Source organism: Pyrus communis, chromosome 11 (genome assembly GCF_041283825.1).
Source record: "Pyrus communis isolate YQ-2024b chromosome 11, ASM4128382v1, whole genome shotgun sequence".
In the NCBI taxonomy this organism is placed as follows: domain Eukaryota; kingdom Viridiplantae; phylum Streptophyta; class Magnoliopsida; order Rosales; family Rosaceae; genus Pyrus; species Pyrus communis.
In genome coordinates, this window is record NC_142575.1 from 10219936 (window position 1) to 10246220 (window position 26285).

Here is a 26285-nt window from a genome sequence, read left to right on the forward strand (position 1 = left end):
TGACCACTTACCACAGTGGTGGAAAGATGTTGAGTTATTGCATGACGGCGTGGGTTCAAACCCTGTTGATGGCTAATCTAACATCTAATCTAACAAAATTTATTGTTTGACATAATAAAAACCCATTGTCACAAAAGTGATAATTGTTGTGTCAATGGTTATTTTTTGTGGTATCCGAGTCTAGTTCATTTTTTGTGGTATCTGAGCCATTGTCACAAACGAGTACAGTGCTTATTTTTTGTGATTAAAAAGAAACCGAACACAGTAAAAATGGTAAAGTTTATTAGTTACAAATTAGTAGAGAAATAAAACTAAATAAAAAAAATAGAGATTCATGAACACCTATAGCCACATTGGAATAGTTTAGATCTAGCAAATATTTCAGTCTACCAATTACACAAAACAGTTCATAATTTCATACAAAGTAGGGTCATAAGAAAATGTAGCACTATGGTGGAGGCGGGCCAGGCTCAAACAGTGGAGGGCAGCAGCATTTAAATATACCACAGCAGCACAGAATCCACAAACTGCATAATCAAAACCAAAATTTAAAACAAAAAATGCAGTAGCATTGTATATGCAGAAATTCTCCAATGCGGATAAATTAATCTTGCGGGATGCGACCATTTGTATTGGGTTGGCAGCTGGTTTATGCTCAAATTCCGCTAGATTTATCCCGCATTAGAGAAAATAACTCCCATTCTACATGATGTAGACCAACAATTTTGAAGTGAAAAGATCTTACCAGAATTCCAAGCATCCTGGTTGGTGATAGGGAGGAGGAGCAGTGGCTAGCAGCGGCGTGCTTGGTGGCGGCGGATCCATATCTGTAGAGGGTATTGGCAGGTGATGAGGAACTACGAAGTCCAAAGAAAAACGTTATACATATGTATATGATCCAACAAACCATGCTACCTATCGCCAAGTCAGACATTCTTCCAACTACCATTCAAAGGAAAAACTTCCAAGTCATTTGCATAATGTTTGCTCAACTAACACCACTTGGCAGTTAAATTCAAAAATGGATGTGCATCTGAACAACTACTACTCTCTAAACTTAAGAGAACCACGAAAAACATTGCATAGTACAAAAAGCACCAGCGGGTGGCTTCGTCGCAGCAATCCATCATTTTGAAGGCCAGAAAGACTTACTAATTGGAATCATTAAACTGTCTAGTCTAGAACTTTTTCAAGGAAATTGACACAATTTATCACATTGAATAATTTGTTCTAATTGTGCTTTATCAATGAAACTATTGCCATTTCAAATATATATATATATATATATATATATATATAATAAATAAAAAGAAAAAGAAAAAGAAAAAAAAGAAAGAGTTGTTATAAAAATATATTTCATCTTTTGGGACAGTGACCCACATAAGCAAGTAACTCTTAGCATTGATGTAAAGTATTAGAAGTTTATAACATTAGATTTCTCTCATTATGGATATATATATATATATATATATACACATATATATATATATAATAGAGAGAGAGAGATGAAGCCTTTAAGGGAAGGTATTCTTATTTTTATAAATAAATATATATATAGAGAGAGAGAGAGAGAGAGAGAGAGAGAGAGAGAGAGAGAGAGAGAGAGAGAGAGAGAGAGAGAGAGAGAGAGAGAGAGAGAGAGAGAGAGAGAGAGAGAGAGAGAGAGAGAAGCCTTTAAATGGATCCCTATTTTTTTTTAATAAAAATGAGGATTAGTTATGGGGTCCACATCACATCGAACTTTAATGATCTGAACCGTCTATTTTTCAAGTTGTATCTCATAGATCATCCTTGCAAAATATTAGCCAAATCGAAAATATTTAAGACATCTAATTGAGTTCAAAAAAATTAACGCATACTTTGTTATATAAAAAAAAATAAAATTTTATCTTGATAATTAAATGGGCAAATGATTTCTAATTTGAATTGAATTTTTGCAAGAATAATCTATGAATCGGGACTTACAAAATAGACGGTTCAGATCGTTGAAGTTTGATGTGAAGTAGACTCTATACCTAATCCCTATCTTTTGAAGAAAAAAAATGAGAATCCATTTACATAAAGGACCTGTATATATATATATATATATTTAATTGCTTGGGGGCAGTAGCTCATGCTCACGTCCCTTAAGGCAACTTAAATCTAAAGGGAAATTTAAATGATGACCTTTAAGATTAGAAAACTAGAATTCACTAGAAAGTAATAAAAAAATTCTCACAATTTATGATTGAATACATGAAAGAAAAGAACCCTAAGACCACATAAATATGGTTATATACCCTACATCAAGTAAATAAGAGGTGTAATTTATGGTTAGCATTTTGAGCTGTTACTTGGCCAGACTGCAACAATTATGTGCAACTGTATGCCACGGGAATAGAAAAATGTCTAGTGACCATGTGAGAGCAGTTATGGGTTTGACTTCTTATCTTTTACAAGACTATATTTTACGCTACTTTAATTTATAGAAATGTGCCTTCAAACATAGGTGCAGACATACAGGCAAACTATCATAGCTAACTGGCATAATCAGCCCGCATTTGTGGCCAGACGACTGTTATCTCAAGCATTACATATGTTTTCTTCTTGAAAGTTTTAACAAAAAGCCTACGGTACTATTTATTTTAACGAAAAACCACATTTTTACACTAAAATGTCAATCTTAGTACTATTCACTTTACCCTTTATTTTGTCCTTATCATCAAAACTCAAAATTTTCAAGCCCTTTTCATTGATTTTCCTTTTCTTCTTTGCGTTGCTCCGGGATAAATGAGATATTAGGGAACCAGCTCCTTGGTAAGAAAAATAATTGCTGGTTATATGAAAATATGCAGGAGCAAAAATGCTTTAAAAACTATCTTTTTGCATTTACTGAATTACAAGTAGCATACCATCCTTTTCATCTCCTAACATATTTTGAAGCTATGATTTCTGTACAACAACCAAACAAATACACAACTATGATTTTCTTCAAAGAAAAAAGTATAGAGGAACAAATCTTCAGAAACCCGCTGCTTCCTCGTGATTTCTTTGAGCAACCAACCACAAACAAGTATCTGAAATAAGCTTAGCATCTGGTTTCCTTCCTATCCGTTTGCTTCAAGTTTGCTCTGGTCATGGGGGCTTACCATTTGTTACGCAAAAAGACTCCAACCTGGGCTCAGTTAAATCCACTGTCTCAATATCGTTGGCACGACAACTCCTGGCATTTGAAGTCAAGAGGATCAATCTCTCCATATTATCTGAAACAGAATGCGTGTCTCTTTCAGCACATAGGTTACGGTCAATGTCCAGTGGCAGTGAACACCGAACTGAACCTTTACTGGATTTCGCTCGCCTTATCTCCTCAGCATCTTTATGGCCATCCATGCCTATGTGCTGTCCAGAAGAATACTCAGATCAAGTCTTTATACGCATTGCTCAAATCATACAATATGACCTCCAGACGACATATGAAAAGTTAAAAAATGACATCAACCACATAGGTGCGTAAAAGCAAGATTTCGATGTACGATAATTACCTGAAAAAGATTTACAGAAAAGTTTTTCCTTTTAGATCTCTCTGGTGAAATAGTTGAAAGGATTTGGACAACCTCACTCATGTTTGGTCTAGCATCAGGATCCAACAGTAGACATTCTTTTGCCAAGTAAGCCATTATCTGCATCTCCTCTTCTGGAAAGTTTCCATTTAAATCTGGATCCGCCAACTCTGTGATTACTCGCCTACTATCCAGTAAACGAGGCATAGCCTACAACAAAGACAAAAACGTTCACATGCTACATCAATTTTTATTAACCCATAGATGTATTTCTGAACTGCTTATCTACAATAAATTCATGTTAATCAGCAGCACCATGGTAATAAAACGGAAATTCATGCAAAATAAATGATGGATATGTGTTCCTAGTAATAAAGTTGGCAATTTTCTATACCCATATGACAAGGCTTTCTTCTCCCTTAGTGGTTGATTTATGGATGGGCTTCCGACCAGTGATAAGCTCAAGAAGAACTACGCCAAAACTGAAAACGTCTGACTCAAGAGATGCTCTTCCAGCAATAGCATATTCCGGTGCAAAATAACCAAAAGTCCCCTGCATTCTTGCTGGAGAACTAGATGTGCTAGGGACACCATCAGCTTTTAAACGTTTCGCCATACCAAGATCAGTTATCTGCACATATATAACAAATATAAGAAATATAAGAAATGCGTGCGAAATATCAGCTTCAAACTAGGCTATCTTTCAGTTCCAAAAGAGAAATGTAAACCGTGTTCGTGGCCAAATATCCGCTTCAAACTAGCCTATTATTATTTCCCTTGTTTCAAATAATAACATCTTACTTTTGCTTGCCAATTTTCATCCAGAAGAATGTTTGTGGATTTGACATCTCGATGCAGAATTCTTGGAGCAGCTGCTTCATGGAGATATTCCAAACCCCTTGCAGCTCCAATGGCAATTGAAACTCGAGTGACCCAATCCATGTTTTTGCCTTCATCCCCATCCAAACAATCTCTCAGGTTACCGTTATCCATGTACTCAAATATCAATAACCTCTCAACATTTTTTCCATGGGTTTCAAAGCAGTAGCCAAGCAAAGGCACCACATTAAAATGATTAAGTCTGGCTAACATTTCAATCTGAGAAAAGAACAGATTGATTAAGTTATTTCTTCTGTTAAGAAACAAATAAAAAGGATGTTGATGTATATCGACAAACGCACAGAAAGATGAGGTATTACCTCTGTTAAAAAGACAGAGTCCATGTCTGGCCCTTTCAAAGCTTTTAGACGCTTAACTGCCACAACTTCGCCGTCATTGAGCTGGCCACGATAGACATAGCTGCTTCCACCAAGTCCTATTAGATTGGAATCTGAAAACTTATTGGTTGCACTTTCCAGTTCAAAATATGAAAATTGAACAATTGCTCCAGGTGTAGCTCGGGGTTTGCTCCTCAATATGCAAGAGGTAAAGCAGCCTGTTAAATGAAACAGAATAGTTATAGCAGTTCCTGTACGGAGAAAAATATACAAAAAAAAGTTATCAGGTTTAAAGGAGTACTATGAAATGAACAGGCTGAAAAGATGAGCTGGTTTTTATAGACTAAGAAACAAACTCTGCTAAAACACTCCGTAGATCAAATTACCTGTGCCTTTACTGATGGGGGAATCCATATTTATTTTGGTCTCAAACAATGAGGAACTCTTATAGCTAATTAAGTTGGAAGCACTATTGCAACTTGATTCCTTATCAGGCGAAAATATTGGCGCTTGAATAGAGCACTTAGCCCTTCGGCAGAAGTAGCATGCCACCGAGGAAATAAAAGCCAGGGTTGTGAGTATGACACATGCTAAAAGAATAATCACAACAACTTTGCTCGAAAAATGATTTTTTGAAGGCTGTGCTGCATTGAGAGATCCTGTTAAGAAGAAACACAGAACAAGTCACAATCAAATGACTTCAGAATTCAGATAAAGAATTAATGTTGAAGATATAACAAAGTCTATCTAACTTGTAAATCAAAGATATAACAAAATGTCAGATGTATGTAAAAAAACATATCTGGAAATTCTTTGTGGGATAAATTATGGGTGCGTCAATACATATACGTCAAAGATGGGATGTCCGTAAACAGGATTCTCACAGTAAATCAAAATCCATGGTTCCATAAAGCAATCAGCTTTAAAAAACAACATGATTTATCATTGTTCTATGTAAAGTGGATCGGTTGACTGATTTGTGTGTGTGTGTGTGTGTGTGTGTAAGAGAGAGAGAGAGAGAGAGAGAGAGAGAGAGAGAGAGAGAGAGAGAGAGAAAGTACCATAAGTGCAGTTGCAGGCTGTAAAACAATTAGGATCATGACCGTCAGCTGCGACTTTAGGAAGCCCATTGGCAGCACATATGCATGTCCATGTAGTATTACTTCCAGCATCTGAATCAGAGGCATTCAGTTTATATTGTCATACATCATGTAGTATATACAAGAAAAATGGGTACAAAAGAATATTCCAGTCACAAAATAAGGGATAGTTCTTAATCAATGCAATGAACGCACAAACATACAAGGATTTAACTGAAGCATTTTTTATATATGAATTTTATAGAGCTTCCACCTAAACATTGAGTGAACAACATTTAAAGAATATGCGTAAAAAAAATGAGCAAGTGCATTCAAGAATATATTTGACTTAATATTGTAATATCTATTGACCAGAAACTGTTATTTCAATCCGTTCTGTCCGATATTTTTTTTAGAAGAAACTATAACAGTTTATTAAAAAAGAAAAGTGAAATACACAGAAGTGGATAAGAAATCCACCAAGAACAGAACAAGAAAATCTCTCAAGAGGATCTGATTACAAGTAGGAAAACCTCAACCAAAATCACTTTACAACTGCTACCATATCCCACAGTATGTGAGAAAGAGAGTAATTCTTAAAATCATTCGAAACTGAAGCCCAGAGGGCTGCCCAATATCTTACTCTTCCCCATAGATCTGCTACCCCCACACCAGTATAATCCTCAAAAATTCTTTTGTTACGCTCCAACCAAATGTTCCAAAAAACTGCCGACACCAGACAACCCCACAAAGCTTTAGCTTTCCTCCCAATTCCTAGAGCCTCAAAATTGGTGCTTAGAAGCTCGAAACAACCCTTTGGAATGACCCAACTAACTCTATAAATATAAACAGAAACAAATATAAAGAGATGACGAAAGGAACAACTGTTAAAAGTTTATCGGCAAATAATGGTGTATCAAAAGAAGTGTAAAGCTTTTGGGTGATTGTAGCATTAAGATCAGCAGCATACCCTGACTGCAATTACAGGATGCTGAACAGTAAGGTTCTAGAGTGTAGCTCACGTTTCCTTGATATGAGCATCTACATGTCCAGTCAGTCGCATTCCATGAACCGGAAACCTCATCTGCTACGACAAATCATGAAAAGAAGATTTCCATATATTATTTAAATCATACTGAGACTACGAAGAAGTTTGATGGGTAACCCTTCTAATATGGAAGCTCAAGACTCTATAAAAGGGGAACAATATGTGCAGGTTATTTGGATGTTGGAAAAATATAAGTTTCGCATATCACCAAGCAACATACTTAATTCCAGATTTGAAGGCAAGCAAGGCGTGTCTTGGATTTCCCATATTGCAATATCAATAAATCTTTTCATAAACATATCGGCAATGAGAAATCAATACTAACCGCAAACACCTTGCCGAATCACGATCAAGGTTATGACACAGGCAAGGGCAACCTTCACTTGGAACTTCATTTATCCTAACCTGAACAGTATAACAACAGCATATTGAATCCATAACGAAAATGAATATTACATAAGTAAAATAATAAAAACTGATTTGGATACACTTTCTACTCCTGATGGCAAACATAGCGCAACAATTATGTAAGAATCAAGTAAATGTTTTCCCTAAAATGCTGTGAAATACAAAAAGAAATAAGTGACTTCATAACAACGTATTGTTAGAAAACTAACGTCATAGAGATCTCGATATAAAACAAACTGGAAATATATCGTATTAAAAAAAACCTTCATTGGGTTAGTAAGAAACTTCAGACTTCTGTGGTCTCAATCCTTAAGCCTACACTGATTATTGATGTAGATTATATCAATTCAGGCATAAACACAATTTACAGAGCCAAATAGCTTATCAAAACAATTTAATAAAACTTTCTTTTTCTTACAAGAAAAAAAATTCCCTAGTGATAACACTATGAAGTTTTATTTTAGATAAATAAGTTGAGTGGAACAAGCACAAAGGTGTAAACAACTAACCGTCCCACCCGTTTGATTCAAATCCTTTACAGTGCAGATAGTAAGTTCCAAAAGACTCAAGGAAAAGGAAAAGAAAATTAAAATCAGATGTAATACTCTCATAAATCCGGAATCAAACAATAGAAAGTTAGGCAAGCATGTAGAAGAAAATATGACAGGCAGGTGTTGTTAAATTCATGGTTGGCCAACAAATTGGAAGCTAACTGTTAGAGAAACCAGTCCAGATTCATCACCTTGATTTCTCCACCATGGTTTTCTGCACTTGTAATTATCATTACCCTAATTATAAATAATAGCACAATTAAGCACTAGACTTAATACATTTAATCATCATTGTATATAACCTAGGATTGTAAACTCAATCATTTAATCATCATTGTATATAACCTAGGATTGTAAATGCAACCCACTTTGCTGTGCATTCAAGCAAAATATTTAGTACAACATGAAGTTCGACTATGTGGTATTGTCAACACACAATTTTGGCGAAAACAAGTTTACAAAATTATTGTTGACCCATGGTTACGGATTGTTATACCCAGTCTCATAATTACACACAACTAAAAACACAAATGAAGAAGTGACCATTAAAACAACCACATTGGCTTAGTCATTAAAATCTGTAACTGTGGTCGAGTTGCATCAAATAAGAAAAGACTGTAAAATTCAAGGCTTGCCAGTTGGGGATCAAGTGGAAATTGGCCCAACAAATGAGCGCCTGCCCCCGTCTATCATCAATGCATTACTGCTTTTAGCAGTCCCACATTCTTTAAACTATTTAAACTGCCTCCCCAAACAGCATACAAGAACTTCAAAAGCAAAAGATTCCTACAAACAAAAATATACTTTCTTCCCAGTAACTCCACAAGACTTTACAACAAGTGACATTGCTTCCAAACAGATAGAAAGTATAAAGCTTTTAGAGAATTAAGGAAAATCAGCACACCTGAATAAGTAAAGAACCGCAGCAGAAACAGAAATAGGAACTTTACCTTGACTTACAAAATACAAAGTGAAAAGTAACAAGCATTGAGCTCAAATTACTCAAAACAATCGCAACTCCCTCCTTCAGAGTTCAAACATGAGTACAAGTACACAAACTGGAGCACAGCAAACCCAATATAACAAAGACCAGAAAGGTCTAACATACGCAATCCCGTCACAAATGATGGAGTAAATCTAGAAAATGGACAATGCCGAAAGGACATGTGACACAAATAGCGTGGAAAGAGACAAATGGGGCTCATGAAAACATGGATTGGAAAATGGTAAACTCAAAACAAACCCATCAGCCACCTCTCTGAAAGCTGCCATTTTCCATATCAGAAAGTGACCCCTCAGCTGCACCTAAAATCTAATCCAATATTACCGAACGAAACCCCACAATCTGTTTACTTTTCACAACCGTGGCTCAATACTCAAATATTAACTGGCCTTTCTAAAATTTTTCAAATGGGAAATTTTCAGACACCCCAACGGTTGAAAATTTAAAAAAGCTTTCCTATTTTTGTATTCACATTGGGAAGTAACGGTTATAATTCATCAAAGACTTTTACTTAGCTTCAAAGACAGACAATCAGACATACACGTACTGCTGCTCGGTCCGTAAAGCGAGCAAAGATTGAGCTCACACTGGGCCTTACCAATCTGTCGGCTGTGGAAAGTGGGCCCAATATTGGGGTCATAGTGGGCCCTGCTTATTCAGCCAACGTGAATGGGTGAAAGGATGACATAATAAAACCACGGTTGAGAAAATACTACACAAACCCTACTCACCAACCAAACTTTTCCAAGAGACCTATACTTTTTTTTTTTTTTTTTTTGGTTGACAACGGGTGCATAAGCCGATAAGAAAAGGAAGATTACAATAGAATATCACGAGGCTACGAGACCTCAATTATATGTGCAATTAGTAACCGATGACAAGAAGGAGGAGCTTGCTCAGAAAACACTGGACCCAAACTGCAAAAGACCTGTACTTTTTTGTCAAAATTATAGTCACCAACCGAGCCTATTATATTAGCTTTCATCATTTGTTAAATTAAATTAAATCAAGTTTCTAAATTTCTAAATTCGTGTATACAACAAATGAAATTCAAAATTTTAGGATTTGATTTGTTGGGGAATCTTCTACTACTTTGTTGTTTCAAAATTAAAAACTTTGTTCCAAAAAGATCAAAGTTGTTTTCTTTGTGACAAAGAAGTATTTATCCTTCGGAATTCGAACTTGGCTGCAAAGATACGGATACTGCTATACTGCTATAACCAACTAACCTAACCCAACGACAGTGTAGAAAAAATCAAACCTTAGAAAATGGGAGGCAAAGTAGGGACGTGGCATCCACTTCATCTATGAAGTTAATAGATTTCTTAGTAGTAACATATACTTAATTACTAAAACACCCAAGAGAATGATCTTAAATACATTTGTGTCCAATAACCAGAGTTAATTCCCTCTTCCGCCACAAGCTGAAATGGGTCCACCGGATCCGTGCAGAAAGGAAAAAAAAAATCGAAAAGCAAAAATGGCATGGCATTCAATTAACAAACGCAGGAAGTGATTTTTACCTTGCGAAAGAAGTGATTCTGAAATACGGCGGCTTCTGCGATTTTGTGGTGCCTCCTTTGGTGCTAAAGAAGTCGGAAAATGGCGTCTGAAGAAGCGCTTTTGAGAAACCGAATCCACTTTCTGAGCTCAGGCATATCGGATCTGATAATCCAACGATGATATAGGAGAAATGTAGAGAGAGAGAGAGAGAGAGTGAATGACAGTCAGAGCGTCTCCATTTTTAAGTGCTCAATTTTTAAGTGCGAGAAGAAGCTGCCGTTGGATGCCGCTGCTTCTTCAGCTGAAGATAGACAGTGAGAGTGTGAAAGTGAAAGTGGGAAGGTTTTGCAGAGAGAGGCCCATAATAATGAGCTGCGCTGAGGTAGCTCGGTCTCGCTTTCCGAGGTGGTCCCACTTCATTATACATTTCGTGAGAGCATTTTTTTCTTGTAATCCTAAACTTTTGTGTATGTTCACTGTACATTTAATTATGTATTACGTGTTCTCTAACTAATTTTGGTTACTTTTTTTATTCAAATTAAAAAAAGTAACTTATAATCTGAAAGTTAACTAGAATTAGGTGAAATGACATATGACAAATGATTAGGTATATGACTATCAAGGTTCTAAAAAACGCTAAACGCTAATTTGATGGCGGGCTAGGACTTAGCATCTAGGCGGAAGCCTTAGGAAGATTTAAGTATATTTATTATATACCGTATAATTATGTTTTATTTATACTTATAAAAATACATAATTGTATTGAGATACATATATTACAAAATAAAATGACATAGATTATAAAATATTAGAGCATATTGAAAACATGTGAAACAAACATATAATGAGTGTTCATCCAAGTATTCAACAAGTCTCATACATTTTATTGAAAAAAAAATAGAATGTCAAATGAAAATTATTGATTTTTTGTCTAAGTGAGAGTCGTGACGTAGGTGGGTCTAGGCGGGCTAGGTGGACGCCTAAGTAGATCTAGGCACACACATAAGCAGGTCTAGGCACCCTTTCTTAATTTTCAAATGCCTAGGAATTAATTAGGGCGTCGCCATAACAGTGATGGTAAGCATACACCATAATTAGGGTGGTGAGCAAAAATGCTCTAAATGTATGTCCTTAGGGTGGCATTTCATGTACATCGGTGGAGCATTTTTAGAGGCTTTTCAGTGTGACGATCATAATCCACATAGTTATAGCTAGGAAAAATATTAGGAAGATCGTATTTAGGAGTTCTACTTTCATGCTATGGAACATTAAAACCCACAATAAAAGTAATATTTCAAAGAAATCAGTTCACCTAATACTCATAGTATTTAATGCTATGAAGCATGAAAAAAAAAATTCTCATATTTAGGTGCCATTTGATTAACTATTTCGTTTTTATTTTTCAATTTTTTTTTTCAATTTTTTTTTTTGAATGAAATCTTGTTTGGTAACTAATTTTAATTTTCAGAAAATGAAAGTTGAAAACTACTTTATTTGGTTTTCAAAAATTGGCTAAAAGTTTTCACTTTTCGATTTTTCAATTTGAAAAATGAAAGTAATTACCAAACAAGATTTCAATTTTCGAAAATGTAAAAACTAAAAAACTAAAAACTAAAAATTAAAAATGATTATCAAATAGACCTTTAGTATGATATATTAATCATCTTTCTAATAAAGGTACGATGTATTATATTATGAATTTTAAAAAAGTAATTTTAATTTAGATGTAGTCTATCAAATATAATCTTCTTAGCATCACCCTCTAACAAGTCATTTGAGATGTCGTAATTTAAGATGTCATAATGATTAATTTGGCCTATTTTCCAACAGAAATAAGGTTGTCAAAGGAAATAAACCCTGGACGAAAGATGACAAAAATTTTAGATATTCCGACCAAAAGTTGATGATAGGAGTACTCACTATTTATAAGATTCGAACCTAAAATTTTTTATTTATATATGAAAAAAAATATCATTAGACCGTAATACTAATTGCATCATATACCCGAAATTTGAGTATGAAGAGAAGAAAAGAAAAAAAAAAGCATATAAAATGTTCAAACGGCTTTTTAGGGTATAGTTATTTCAAATACATATCAAATGTATTGCATCTAGTTATTCAATCCAAATAAAAGTACCCTCATGTTTTATAGTTTATGTTGCAAATTATAAAATCCAAATCCACTTTCAAATCCCTCCACCCAACCAGAGGTTTCAATTACTTCACTCAATTGAACATGTGACATCCCGTCCCGGAACTTTCGAAACGCACGTGTGAATTCACGATATTGCCCCTAGTTCGTTTTTGGCACGTTGTGGGTTGTTTGTGTGGGGTGGCAGGTGTTGGACAACTCACACACACACTGCTACACTCTCCCTCTCCCTCTGCCTCTGTCCCGTGTCTCCCTCTCTCTCTTCCTTTCTTCTTCTTCTCCCTTCGACGTACGGACAAACATAAAAAACACTCAAACCACCACAGATCGAAAGAAGCAACTACACCATTCGACTCGTGAGGTCGAGGCGAGCTCAGCCATACCGTTTTCAGGTGAGAAACACATCGTTTTCACGTCGATTCGACGACGTCCGTTTAGAGTACTGTTCATGCAAAAATTATACATTGAGTTTTTGGGCTTTTGAAGCTTGTAGATGTGTTTGTGAGGTCCCAAGGAGCCTCGGAGTGCTTCGTTGGACAAAATTGGACGTCGGGATCGTCCTGTTCGAAGTTGGCCGGGTTTGGAGAATTTGCACAGGTATAATCTCTTAGTTTTAGCCCTTAAAACTTGTTGGGACATGTTCTACTAGTCTAGGGCTTTCATTTGGTCCAAGAATCACGAAAAACGGATGAAAAATGAGCGAGAAAACCTAAGTTGCAGGTTTTCCCAGTTTCCGGCGCCGGCGACGTCGCCGGCGATCGAATGAAGAAGGCGACGGAATATTCCGTCAATTCTGACGGAATATTCCTAACGCCGTTAACGGATTCGGTTAGATTTAACGGAATATTCCGTCAATTTGATGGAATATTCCTGACGGCGTCTGTTGACACCGTCAGTGTGCCTGGCACGTGGCCGCGCGTGGGGGGCGCGTAGGTCCGTGCCTGTGCTGGCGCGTGGGGGCGCGTGTGGGGTCCAAAAATTTTTCTAAAAATTTGGTTGTGATCCTGAGGTTGTGTAGAGCACGTTGGTATATTCATTTGTCCATTTTGAGCAATGTATGAGAAGTTATTACGGGAAACGGGTTATGTGCTTTAAAGTTAACGTTTTTATAGTTGTTTCGCATTTAGGTGACACGTACCCAGAGGACGAGCGTGCACACGCGAGACAGGGGGGCTACGACCCTTCTACATACCAGTGAGTGGGCTTTTGTTTTCCGTATATACCTATATACATATTAATTCCCAGAAATTAGTATAAATGCTTCGTTATATGCCATTTCTTTTATATAATTGGTGGTCATGCATGAGTAGTGGCATATACGTTTAATTACATATTCAATTATGCATATGTCATATATATTTATATGTTGGTGCTGTGGAGGCATAGGTAAGTGCCAGGTAAGCGTTATTTAACGATTGCATTAAATAGTGGTTAGAGATGCTTAGAGAGCTCATAACCTGCACCCCCGGTGTTAGTGCTCCCGCCCAGAGTAGGGCACAGTCCTTCACGTGATGTTCACCTCCCGCACCACACGCTCAGCTTGGATCCAAGTTAGGTGCATAGGCCTGTCGTACAGACCACATTAGGTGGTTCCGACTCGTAGGTGACCCGCGACTATTCGCACAGCCTTCACGTGATCGTAGCACTAGAGCGTATATATATGCATTACACCCAGGCCTGTCGTACAGACCACTTTAGGTGGTTCCGACTCGTGGGCAGGTTCAGTTTTAGAGTTGAGATTTGAGCTCTAGATGCAGCCGTACAGGTCACGTTAGGTGACTCCGGCTGCCAGATGTTATGATGTTGATATGATTTGTACCTGGGCACTTACATTCATATTGTGGCTTTGGCATGGCATATCTTGAGCATGTTTGGCATACCCTTGAGCATGTTGTGCAAGTTTATACATACGTACATATGTTTATTTTCTGGGAGGTATACAGGTTTTACGGCGAGGGGTTAGTTGGTATTTTTGCTAAATGGTTTTCAAAGAGCTTGTTTTTGCCCACTCACGCTTTTGTTTTGCGCCCCTCCAGGTTCTAGTTGCTTAGCCGTTGCGGTGGTTTCCCTTGAGAGCTTTTCGGCGTTCTGACAGACACTCCACATTGTAGGGTCGCCTTCGGGCGTACTACTGTTATCGTTTTATTTGGACTGCTATAGACCTGCTCTGAATTTATATCGCACTTACTAGCACTTATTCTAGTACTTGTATGCTAGTTTTTAATTATTCGTACTTTTATTTCTACTTTACTAGCTTCCGCACGTGCACATGGTTACGTCACCTTGGTGTGACGGCCAGCACGCTCCGATCTCGGTCGGGGTGTGTCAGAACAAGTTAGAAAGAAGATTTGTTAATTATTGGTTCAAAATTTAAAAGCTATAATAACTTGGTGAAAAGAATGAGGAGTAGATATACCATTGTCATAAATTCTTCAAGTGAATAATTCACCCCAAAGTATCCCACAATTACAAGGCTATACCCCTTCTAATGAAACCATTTAAAAAAAAAAAAAAAAATCCCCTTCACATGTACATCACGCAAGGTCGCACCACATAGCCCCTAACTCCCACCTGCTCATTTTTCACAATTGATCTGAGCCCCAATTACTCACATTTACCCAGTTCTTATTCATATACATGAGATAACAACCAAATATACTCCCCCAAAGTTAAATCACCCAATATTCATCGGTCTCCCAGTCATATCCCTGACTCCCCGAACCACAAAGCAAACGAATAAGAACGAAACAAAAAGGTCTATTGATGAAGAACATACGTAAGGTGAAGCGAATGCTACTTTTGAGGATTATCGCGGCTAGATTTGGCCGGAAATGACTGAGCACTGCTGAGGGCTCGTCGTGGTGATGGGTTCCCTAACAACATGGTTTGTGAACGTGTCACCATGTCTGTCATCGATGGGGTTTGGTAAGATTGCACAAGGCTAGTGCTATCTGTGGAATCACCTCGAGCAGTTGCCCTCTGCCATGAGTGCGAGCTCAATCCTGATAAAACGTATGCTCTTCCTGATTCCTCATATGCACGACGGTTTCCCATCCTTTCTTGCATCTCCTTCAACTCAGCGGAAAGTGAGACACACAGGCGGTCACCAGCTCGTGCAGAGGCAGTTTCAGACAATGCCCTACGACAGCTTTCCAGGAGGGAGACTGCACCAACCAAATCACCGTTCTCAGCAGCCACTCTAGCCTCGGCCATTGCTTCTGCTGCATGAAGCCTATTCAACTGCCTGTCTACTTCCATTGACACTATTAGTTGTCCTACTACTTCAGGCCTTTGGATCGTGACTTCACTGCCTTCTTCCAAATTCACCAAATCTTTCGTTATGGGATCTCTGTAAACACATCTAACCTTTACCAGCGACATGTCATTACCGGACACATCATCAGGAATATTGATTGTCACTAAAAAATCCCTTTCCTCTTCAGCATACAGGTCGCCAACATCAATAGAACCCATTCTTGCAGCAGCAGTCATGCTGGTTCTGTAACTCCCTGCCTTTATTGAACCAAGTTGCAAACTCGGGTGAATGCACTCAATTCTGACCTTTAGTTCTTGCACTACCACACTTAAAAGGCCGCCAATACACTGTGCAAATGCATCCTGAATCACACTCTCAGCTTCTATGAAAGAAAATGTCCCACCAGAAGTTTCCGAGATTGAATGCATCGAGGCAGCATCATGATCTGCACCAAATCCAAATGCATGAACTGGAATCTGCAAGCCAGCTGCATTATTGCGACGGATAGAGATTGGGATAAGTGATTGGTAATCTGTTCGTGGATGGATCCCACTAGGACTATTGACAGTGTATGTATCCTGCCCATCAGATAGTAGTATGATACTGCAAACTGGGTTCTTCCACTTGCGGTCTACTAACACCTTGGTACCTTTCCGAAGAGCCTCAGCAATGTTTGTTCCACCATTTGAAACCAGAGAGTTTACAGCCTGCAATGCATGTTGCCTCCCAGCATCAGTCATCCGACGAAGGGGAAAAAGCCGGCGGGCTGTAGAGGAGAAGGCAATTACAGACAGCCGATCAGATGGACCAAGGTTCTGTACCACAAACCCCATTGCCCGTTTCATCAAAGCAAGCTTTGTACCTGCCATGCTTCCACTGACATCAAGCACTGTCACAAGATCTACTGGAGCACGAGAATTTTGAGATACTGGTGTCTGATTTCTGCTGCTAATATGTCTTTCACTTGTAAGAGGAGCCTTAAGATGGATTAGAACAGTGAAGTTATCATGAGAGGCTGATCTTTGAACAGCCATAACTTCAGGATATGTTTTGACCTCTATTGTTCCAATAGAATTGTTATCATAAGCATCTTCGACAGATGCACTTGTGTTGGAAATCTCAGGTTGTTGATCTAAGCTTTCATCATCGTCAAATATAACTGGTTCGGGAGTGTGAAAGAGTGAAGAAACCGGTCGGCTTGCATCCAGGCGTGGGGGAGGAATTTGTCGTAAAACAGCCATCCATGCATCATCTTGGGGCCAACCAACAGGGTTAATTCTAGAAGCACTGCATGAAAGATCAGGAGCGGGGTTCTGAAAGGGGATTTCTTTCCACTTTGCTCTGCATACTGGACAAATTTGGTTTCCATGTTTTACATTAGAAGTAATACAGTGGAAGTGGAAAGAGTGGGAGCACTCTGCAGTGAAAATGGCATGGCCCTGTCCTGTCTTCATGGTCGTCAAGCATATTGCACAGGTCCTCTACAGTCAAGAACAACCTAGTTAGAACAATTTAGGCTGGTACCACATTCAGAAATACCAACGGAAAATGTCAAAAAGGCACACAGGAAAAATTTACTAAAGTTACGGAAGCATGCACTTCCGTCAATAAAAGTGATCCTTAAATTGACCACAGAAGGCACCTCATATAACCTAACAATGAAGGAGAAATGTAGGATAAATTCTAAAAACCAACTCTAGTTTATTTCCTGATTAACATCTCATTCAGAACACATAAAAATAAATTTATATCAGAAAGGCGTAATAATTTCGCAAACTAGGGTTTCACAGAATTGGCTAGAAAAATACTTAAATGCTGCAGTGCTTGATTTTTTTTTTTTCATCTGGATCATACTATGTTTCATATATCTTTCTTCACAATATATTACAACTGATTAGAAATCTCTTCTTCAAGAATTCCATTCATCATGTAGTTATTGCAGTTTATAAAGAAAACAATCCATGCAGAACTTTATATTTTTAAAAGTTAATCACTTGCTGAAAAGACTGTATTTCCACAAGTCTCAAAATCAAGATTAAGGAACGATTTGATTTTACACATAAAACTTGATGGGATAACTTTTATTAGATTTACTTGAACATAAGCTTCTACATGTGGGCTTGAAACCGATAACTCTACAAGAAAATTATTAAGCTATCACTGCAAGCTATGAAGATCAGTAATTTAAGTACCTAAAAAATGAATGTGCAATATGGATTTACAAGAATTATACATGCATGTCCGTGTCTAAGTGAACAATGAGCAGGCACTTTTCCAATCAAATAATAATAACAAAATAAGCACCCATTTAAACATCTAGATTTCGTTTTGGGGACATGAATTCTTAGTTTTCAGGTACCATGGATTATTAAAACAGTACCTCACAGCTTTAACTCAAAATCCACTATTGGCATTTGGATACTTGAATCCAAATCCAACACTTTAATTTAGAGAATCTTAACCTTGGCTTATAATATCATTCAGAATTCTTTGATGCATGTGAATATCTGGAAGGGTCAACACTACACAGTTTCATATTAAAGCCTTAACCATGCACCCCCACTTGTGCATAAAAAGATGAATTAGATTTCACCATATCTACAGTACAGTAACAGTCGGCAATTTCGAGATACTTTTATCCAATTAATAAACCCTTTTTTTGGGTCAATAATACAATTAATTAACTATGATCAAAGGGGTCCCTAGTTTAATCAGCTTGCCTACAAAAGAAACAAGTCAATGACAAATGATCAAAAAAAATGGTGGTGGAGGACACAACGGGAAATTCCATCGATCAAGGGGATGATTCTTCAAAACAAAGAATAATAAAGCAAACTGCAGACTAATAAACCATTCAAGTTGGTAAGAAAAAAAAAAAATTGAAGCTCATCAAAAGAAGAATGATGAACTGCTTCTCTCAATTCCCTCTTCAATTCGGAATAAGATTCTCTCCCCTCCTATTCTCATCTTCTTCCCTTCCCTCCTCTCACACTTTGATTTTTTGTCTTTTTGTCTATAGAAAATCAATATAAAATATTGACGTGATTTAATAGTAACCATTGAAGCATGAACTTTAAAAAAGATTAAGAGAGAAGAGAATATTCAATTATCCTTTGGTTGCTTTTGCTGATGCTCATTGCAGGAAAGCTCACCTCAACCAAGGGGTCCACAATCTTGAGAGAGAGAGAGAGAGAGAGGTGTGTGTGTCTGTATGCGGAATAGTGCACTTATGCTGACCAGACAAAGCACTTCCCCTTGGAGGAAGGGAAAGGTACAGGAGGGACTCAGTGAGTGAAGTGGGTTCCTTTTCTGATGAAATGTTAGCCAAAAGAAGGGGATTAGTCCACTTTCTCTATCCCCACAACCACAACCCTTCCTCATCTCTCTCTCTCCGCAAATAGCTGAAAACAACCTGACAACCAATACCCCATGTTCACAAATCTCACATTATCACCACCACCCCCACCCCACCAACCCCACCAGCATCACCAACATATACCCCACACCATGAGATACACAAAAGAAATAAGAAAAAAAATTCAATCATGATCAGGAGTTAGCATCACCAGTAAATTATTATAAAAGTATCATAAATATGTTTTACTTATACGATCTTTTTTTTTACATAATATTTGTTTGTGAAAGTGATATTGGGAGACTGGAATTCAAAATCGAGGCTTCGAGTACAAGAGATGCTGTTCTTAACCAACCTAACAAATATCATGTTGCTTATACCTTCTCCTTTTATAGAGTGCATGTAAATAAACGAAATTACTGGTCAAAGAAAACATTTAGTTAATTTCATTCACTGTTCACGAAGAATCTACCATGGATATTCAACAAATAGCAAACAGACATCTAGACACCAAATGGAACAACAAATCAAACCCAAATGATAAAATTTCACAAAAATCGAACAAAGTTGCAAAGATTGGCATAAACAACAACAACTTCAATAGCCAAAAGCTCAACATGCAAATGAATTTTTCATAGAAAACAGAAAAATTCCAAACCTTGGAGGACTTGGTTCCAGTTTTGGGCAACCGAAGACCGGAAGACGACGGTGTGGGCGTGGTGGCTCGGCAGTCGGAGCCAGCACCCATCGGAGAAAGCAGAGAGGAGGACGAAACGGCGTCGGATAATACAGATGCGGCAGCATCGTTCGATGCGGATGGCGGCTCCTCTCTGGTTTGAGGAACATAGAGACATGTGTTCAACCCAAGAGCAAGCTTAGCTTTCCTCCATTTGCTTCCCATTCTTTTCAAATTTTAACTTCTGGGTTTTTTTTTTTCTCAGCTCAAAATCTCTGTGAAGATCCAAACTTTTTTTCAGATCTTGAATCTGTGACCCATGCCCATGATATAAGGTGAAGAAGTGTGGAGGTTGTGTGTCATGTTGTGGCGGTTTTGCGCTCAACAACAAGAAATGGAATATTAAAGAGGCAATAAGTGTTTGACAGGTTTGAGAGGAAATGATTTTATAGGACCATGTAGAAATTGAAAGGGAGAGAAACTAGTAATTTTTAGTAAGTAACTTTAACGAAAAATTTTCAGTACGATTTACTTTAACAAAAAATCATATTTTTATATTAAAAAATTAATTTTAGTATTATTTATTTTACCTTTGATTTTATCCTTATTGTTAAAACTCAAAGTTTTTAAATTATTTTAATTAGTTTTTCTAATTTTTAATGTATCTAAAATTCAGTCACATAAAGTTATTATTTTATTTAAAATCTCATGTTATTATTTATTTTTTGAAGAGGTGACTAGTTGATGGTTTCACCACAACAATTTATTCTTTCGAAATAGATAAACTCAGATATTTTAGCTTGTCCTGATCAATTTTGGGTAGACTTACTAAGACATTTTAATCTCTTCTCGCCACCATCAAATAAACTTACAAAGTCTCATATTGTAAGACATGTATTTTTTTTTTAATATACTTTAAATATATAACATATCAATCATGTTGTTTATTTTTATTATTAAATATAAATATATTATTTACTTTATTATAACACGTATTATATCATTTATAGACTATCTAACTTGGGATTTCGATTACGATAAATGTTTCTTTAGAGAAATGGGGTGTTTATTGGGTTGGATTGACCTTTATGATGGGTGGATGGGTTTGGTATATAGGTGGGCGGAGAAAGGTTAAGATATTGGAGTGGTCAAGAGAGGCTCCACAGCAGCCGTTTTTTTTTAATCAGTTGAGGGAAGGTGAAACACGAGTTAACTTGCACGAATACACACACAATACAAGGGAAGGAGCCTCACACAAGCAACGCCTAATAAATCCAACTACTTTTTGGATGGAGGATCCAAAATAATTTGACAATAAAGGTTTTTTTTTGTTCTTTTCAAAATTTGGAAAATCAACCTCTCCTCATTTAACAGAATCAGACGGCAGAATTGTTGTTATAAATTAACACTGTTAATTAGTAATAGAGGTCACAAAGATTACACAAAATAATTGTAGAAGATTTAATCTCAAATTCGTCCACCCATATCATGCTAAGTTTGTCACATAAAGTTAGGACGTATGAGTGAACGAGTTATAGAAGAGCTACATAGGTACTAATTGTTTGATTTTGCTTGGTGTTTTGTTGAAACGCTTGTGTTCTTGTGTTTGTTTGATTGTGCTTGATGTTTTGTTGCTTTCTTGTGGTGGGTATTTTTGTTCGTATCATTGTAATCTGTTGGTAACAAGGTTCATAAAAGAACATTTAATAAAAAATTTCACCCGCATCATCCTTTCTCAATATTTAAAATCGAACTCAGATGTAAGGATAAATGTTATAAATTACTCGAGTCATAAGATACTTATACTTTCAATATGGCGGTTTCATGTGCATATAATTTACGTGGAAAATTTTCGATCATCTATCTCAAATGCACCTATGAGGAGCAATTATGAATCAATTCCAAATTTTCCAACCTAAAAATGGAGGCGCATGCAATGCAAGTGAACGAAAGCATTTTATAAAAATAATATCCATTTTTCATTTCCTTTGTAATGAATTTCTATATATTTTTTGTTTGTTGGAAAATTCCGAACTGTTCCTTTGTATAAATTGAATGAGTTGTGACTCTACTGAATTACACACACACACACACATACAGAGTTCGGTGACATCAATTTTTTATATTATTTTTTATAAATGTTTATATGTGACTCATTTCGTAATGTATTTTAACGATCCGAATCGTCTATCTTTAAGGTCTTCCGTCAAAGATCATGTTTACCAAAAGTCACATAAATCTGAAACTATATGACTGTTGATTAAGGGTTTAGGGTTTTTTGTAGAACCGTATTTGTCAATTTTTTTCACTACAAATAAATGTCTTATTGGTTTTAGATTTGTCCATATTTTTGCAAGGATGATCTATGAATGATGTTTAAAAAGATAAGACGATCCAAATTGTTGAAATTCGCAGACTAAGTCTCACAAAAACCTATATAAAAGGTTGTGTAAAAAATTAGTGTCAGGGATCTGCCAATCGTTGAAATTCGTAGAAAAAATCTTACAAAAACCTATATAAAAAGTTTTGTAAAAAAAATTGTGTCCCGAATCCGGTGCATATATATGCGATATGTAGTGTTATACGTAGGGAAGTTCTTATCCGTCTTTGTTGACTGCAGTCTAAGTTACCAAAATGATTTAGTACTCCTTTTATTGAATTCAAAGAAAGAGCACAAGCACCACATACTTTAGTCACAAATGCTACGAGGGCGAGATAATCGGTCTAATATTTTAGTTAATGAATCCCATACTTGTTATATTCTTATTCTCCCAAATCTTTTCAACAGATGTTTCTAATTTTATTTTAATGCAAAATTTTTTCTCAAGGCTACCCCACATCGCATATGGTTCAACAACAGAACCGTCTAATTGTCATCAGGACGGAGCTAAAAGTTTTTTTAGTAGGAATAACCCAAAAAGTAACAAAGAAAAACTTTATTATAATATAGTTTATACCCAGTGTGATAATAGAGATGATTTCAAATGATAATGTATCACGATTCTAATGTTACAATCATTTTAGTAGTAGAAAGTGGCAAAGTGATAAGAAAAATATTTATACATGAGAGGCGGGAGATCGTTTTTTTTTTTTTTTTTTTTAAAGAAAACTTCATTTTAATCCTTAAAAAAAATGAGTTTTAGGCTATAACCTTGTGTAAAATTAAAATCCAATTTTAGTCTCTAGTACATTTAATCATCTCATTTATTAGGTTTATTTATTAGTTTTATTTATCTTTTTATTTTTATTTTAATGTATTAATTACATTTAAATTTACTTTTTATTTCATCCATCATAATATATTTTAATGTCTACATTTAGGCAACTAATTTTTTTATAATATATATTCCGATAACAATTTTGTATGTTCTTCATTTAGGTACATTAATATATTTGAAAATTTCGGTATATCCATCAATACAAACATATAGGTACATTCAATATAATGCATTTCAGTACATACATTTTGGTACACACATTTGAGTATTGACTTTTAGGTACATTAATTCAATATACTATATTTCGGTACTTACATTTCGGTACGTACATTTTGGTACATACATTTTTGTATTGACATTTAGGTACATTAATTCAATATAATACATTTTGGTACATACATTTAGGTTCATTATAATATATTTCAGTACAATCATGTAGGTACAAATATTTCGGTACAAAAAAATCAATTTTATATATTTCAGCTATCGCATCCCGGCCCGGGTCCCCACCACATCCCGGGTTCGACTCCATCGTAGCACGATATTGTCCACTTTGGGCCCCGACCACGCCCTCACGGTTTTGTTTCTAGAAACTCACACGAGAACTTCCTAGTGGGTCACCCAACCTAGGATTGCTTTCGTGTGAACTCACTTAACTTCGGAGTTCTGATGGAACCCGAAGCCAATAAGCTCCCAAAAAGCCTTGTGCTAGGTAGAGATGAGAATATACATATAAGACTGACACTCCCCTAGGCAATGTGGGATCTTACAATCCACCCCCTTTAGGGGCCCGATGTTCTCGTCAGCCAGCACACTTCTTACCAAGGATTGGCTCTGATACCAAATTGTCACATCCCCGCCCGGGTCCCCACCACATCCCTAGCTCGACTCCATCGTAGCACGATATTGTCCGCTTTGGGTCCCGACCACGCCCTTACGGTATTGTTTCTGGGAACTCATATGTGAACTTCCTAGTGAGTCACCCAACCTGGGATTGCTCTCGCGTAAACTCGCTTAACTTCGGAGTTCCGATGGAACCCGAAGCCAATGAGCTCCCAAAAGGCCTCGTGCTAGGTAGAGATAGGAATATACATATAAGGCTTACATGATCCACTCCCCTGGGCAATGTGGGATCTTACATCGGCAGAGTCATTTCTGTACAATTATGTATTTATATATTTTTGTATCACAATTTTCTTTTAATATTTTCTCATTTATGTTCATTTATAATTAAAAGAACTAAATATGTGCATATTAATAAAATTAAACTTTAATGTGGAGAGATTAAATAAAAATGCACATTGAATAACAAAAATTGAATATAAATTTTGATAAAAGTACACTTGAAGGGATTAAATTGAATATGTAATCTAACATCAGGTTTTTTTTTTTTTTTTTTTTTTTAAATTTTAATTTTGCAAGGACTAATGTTCAAAAACCGCCTTTTTTCCAGTGTGAATGACCAAACAAAAGCACTTTTACTCTATAATATTTGATATTGGGTAGAAGTAGTATGAAGGTATGCTTGATATTGAATACGCATCTTTTCTTCAAAAATGACGCGTGTATATCTATATAACTACAGTCTGCAACTTCACAAACGAATTACTTGAGTGAGGACATCTATCTCAGTAAGCCTTCATTGGCTTCATCTGTGATTGTTATCCTAAGATCCTATAAAAAAGAATTCAAAATTCAAAATTGTTTCCTCAACTACAATAAGCAAAACAATACAGGTCATAAGATAAAAATGAAACAAAAATATGAGCAATCATATGGCTAAATAATTTTCGATTTGACCAATTTTTGCAGCGATAGTCTAATGTTTAGAAAACATACTTTATCCTTTGATACTTGCATTGGATAAGCGGACACATTATATTCGACTCATAATAAGCTCATTAAAAACTCACGTATACATCTTTGAAGTTTCAACCTTCCAGAATTATTATTTTTTCAATAATTATTTATTCTAGTGATATCCGGCCGTCTCCACTTTGTTATAGGTGGTCATAGTGTCAATTCTACAAACAATAATCATCTATATTGTTACCCTGCAAAATTCTAATAATAATAATCAAAATTGTATATTGTTTGCTCAACTAAACTTTGCAAAACAAGCCGTCAGATAAAAAGGAAATGAAAAATATGAATAATTAAATAATCATATAACTAAACAATTTCTAATACGACCAATTTTTTTTCATCGATTCTCAAATGGTTAAAGACACATATGGTTTACTTCTTTGTAACTTGCACGGCATAAGCAAACACATTAATTCGGCTCATAATAAGTTCATAGAAAAAGTCATATTTATACAACTTTGATGTTCCAACCTTTTCGTATTAAAAATTTGTTTGTTCTAATGATCTAGTCTCTGGCTTTGTTAGAGGAAATCACGACTTCAATTCTAAAAGCCAAGTTTTTAGAACACATTGTAAATAAAAAACCATCAAAATTCAAATTTGTTAATGCTATTTTTTTTTTCAAACTTTATTATGGTCGTTTGATTGGAGGTATTATTCTATCGAACATAAAATATTTCCCGCACGGCCAGAATGAAAATCGTTGAATTAAGTAAAATGTTTTTCTTCTATTTTTTGGCTGTCTGACTCATGCATGTATAGTTAAATACCAAATCCATATATTCCACAAGCTCACAAAGCCGGCAGCATGCACGTTGGATTTACTTGTGGATTAGCTGTGATCTTGTGGGAGACGAGTGGTTCTGTCAAACTGCACCTAATGTGCTTTGATGGTTTCATGAAAATTACAAGTAACTTAATTTCCACTTGATTAAAAAGCTTCATAGGTCCCATTAGTCAAAGCACTTAATCAACATCATGCCCATTGTGCCGTCGGCATACAGTGATATGGACCAAAACCACCAAGTCATTTTCTATAACTTACACCATTCAAACATCCTTTCGTGGAGTTGGTACTAATTTTATTCTTACTAGCTGCATGGAATACTGCATTGTCCTTATTGTTTCAAAGAATCCGGGCCATTGGTCAAAGACATAACTATCGTTTGAAAAATTGGAAGGCTACATACGGCAGCCTCCCTCTACCCTAGGGTAAACAGCCCCATCGCAAGTACATGCACCCTATAGTCCAAGAAAATTTTGTCATTCACTGATCGATCTTAATTCACAAGTAAAGAAAAAGTACAATAACTAATGTTAAATGACAACCTATCTTTAGATTAAGATTGAATGATGGATAGTCATGTAAGAATTATTGTGAGTATTAGTGATTTATCAATTAAATCACTTTTGA

The 26285-nt window shown here is 36.2% G+C and overlaps 2 protein-coding genes and 1 long non-coding RNA gene across 17 annotated transcripts; all 3 read right to left on the reverse strand.

Moving 5' to 3' along the window:
- Positions 1–257: 257 nt before the first annotated feature.
- Positions 258–882, reverse strand: LOC137741456 (uncharacterized). The gene is made up of 2 exons (XR_011069299.2): positions 746–882; positions 258–527 (listed from the first exon to the last, which is right to left on the reverse strand). It is a non-coding gene; the product is annotated as an uncharacterized LOC137741456 (long non-coding RNA).
- A 1961-nt stretch (positions 883–2843) lies between these two features.
- LOC137743398 (receptor-like serine/threonine-protein kinase NCRK) lies at positions 2844–10771 on the reverse strand. Of its 14 annotated transcripts, none has more exons than XM_088680046.1 (11): positions 10369–10657; positions 8034–8079; positions 7209–7288; positions 6806–6919; positions 5818–5928; positions 5143–5415; positions 4739–4974; positions 4341–4637; positions 3934–4170; positions 3522–3749; positions 2844–3378 (listed from the first exon to the last, which is right to left on the reverse strand). In XM_088680046.1, the coding sequence occupies exons 3-11, from the start codon at positions 7276–7278 to the stop codon at positions 3115–3117; spliced, it is 1830 nt and encodes a 609-aa protein (XP_088536172.1). In that variant the 5' UTR covers positions 7279–7288; positions 8034–8079; positions 10369–10657; the 3' UTR covers positions 2844–3114. The 14 variants fall into 14 exon arrangements, with proteins under 14 accessions (XP_088536172.1, XP_088536164.1, XP_088536167.1 ...); XM_088680038.1 differs by having other exon boundaries at positions 4739–5007; positions 6806–6922; positions 10369–10493; XM_088680041.1 differs by having other exon boundaries at positions 4739–5007; positions 10369–10492.
- A 4120-nt stretch (positions 10772–14891) lies between these two features.
- LOC137742515 (E3 ubiquitin-protein ligase WAV3) lies at positions 14892–20209 on the reverse strand. 2 transcript variants are annotated; one of them, XM_068482402.2, is made up of 2 exons: positions 19770–20209; positions 14892–17237 (listed from the first exon to the last, which is right to left on the reverse strand). In XM_068482402.2, exons 1-2 carry the CDS (start codon positions 20010–20012, stop codon positions 15294–15296), a joined length of 2187 nt encoding a protein of 728 aa, XP_068338503.2. In that variant the 5' UTR covers positions 20013–20209; the 3' UTR covers positions 14892–15293. The 2 variants fall into 2 exon arrangements, with proteins under 2 accessions (XP_068338503.2, XP_088535859.1); XM_088679733.1 differs by lacking the exon at positions 19770–20209 and adding an exon at positions 18909–19177.
- Positions 20210–26285: the final 6076 nt, after the last annotated feature.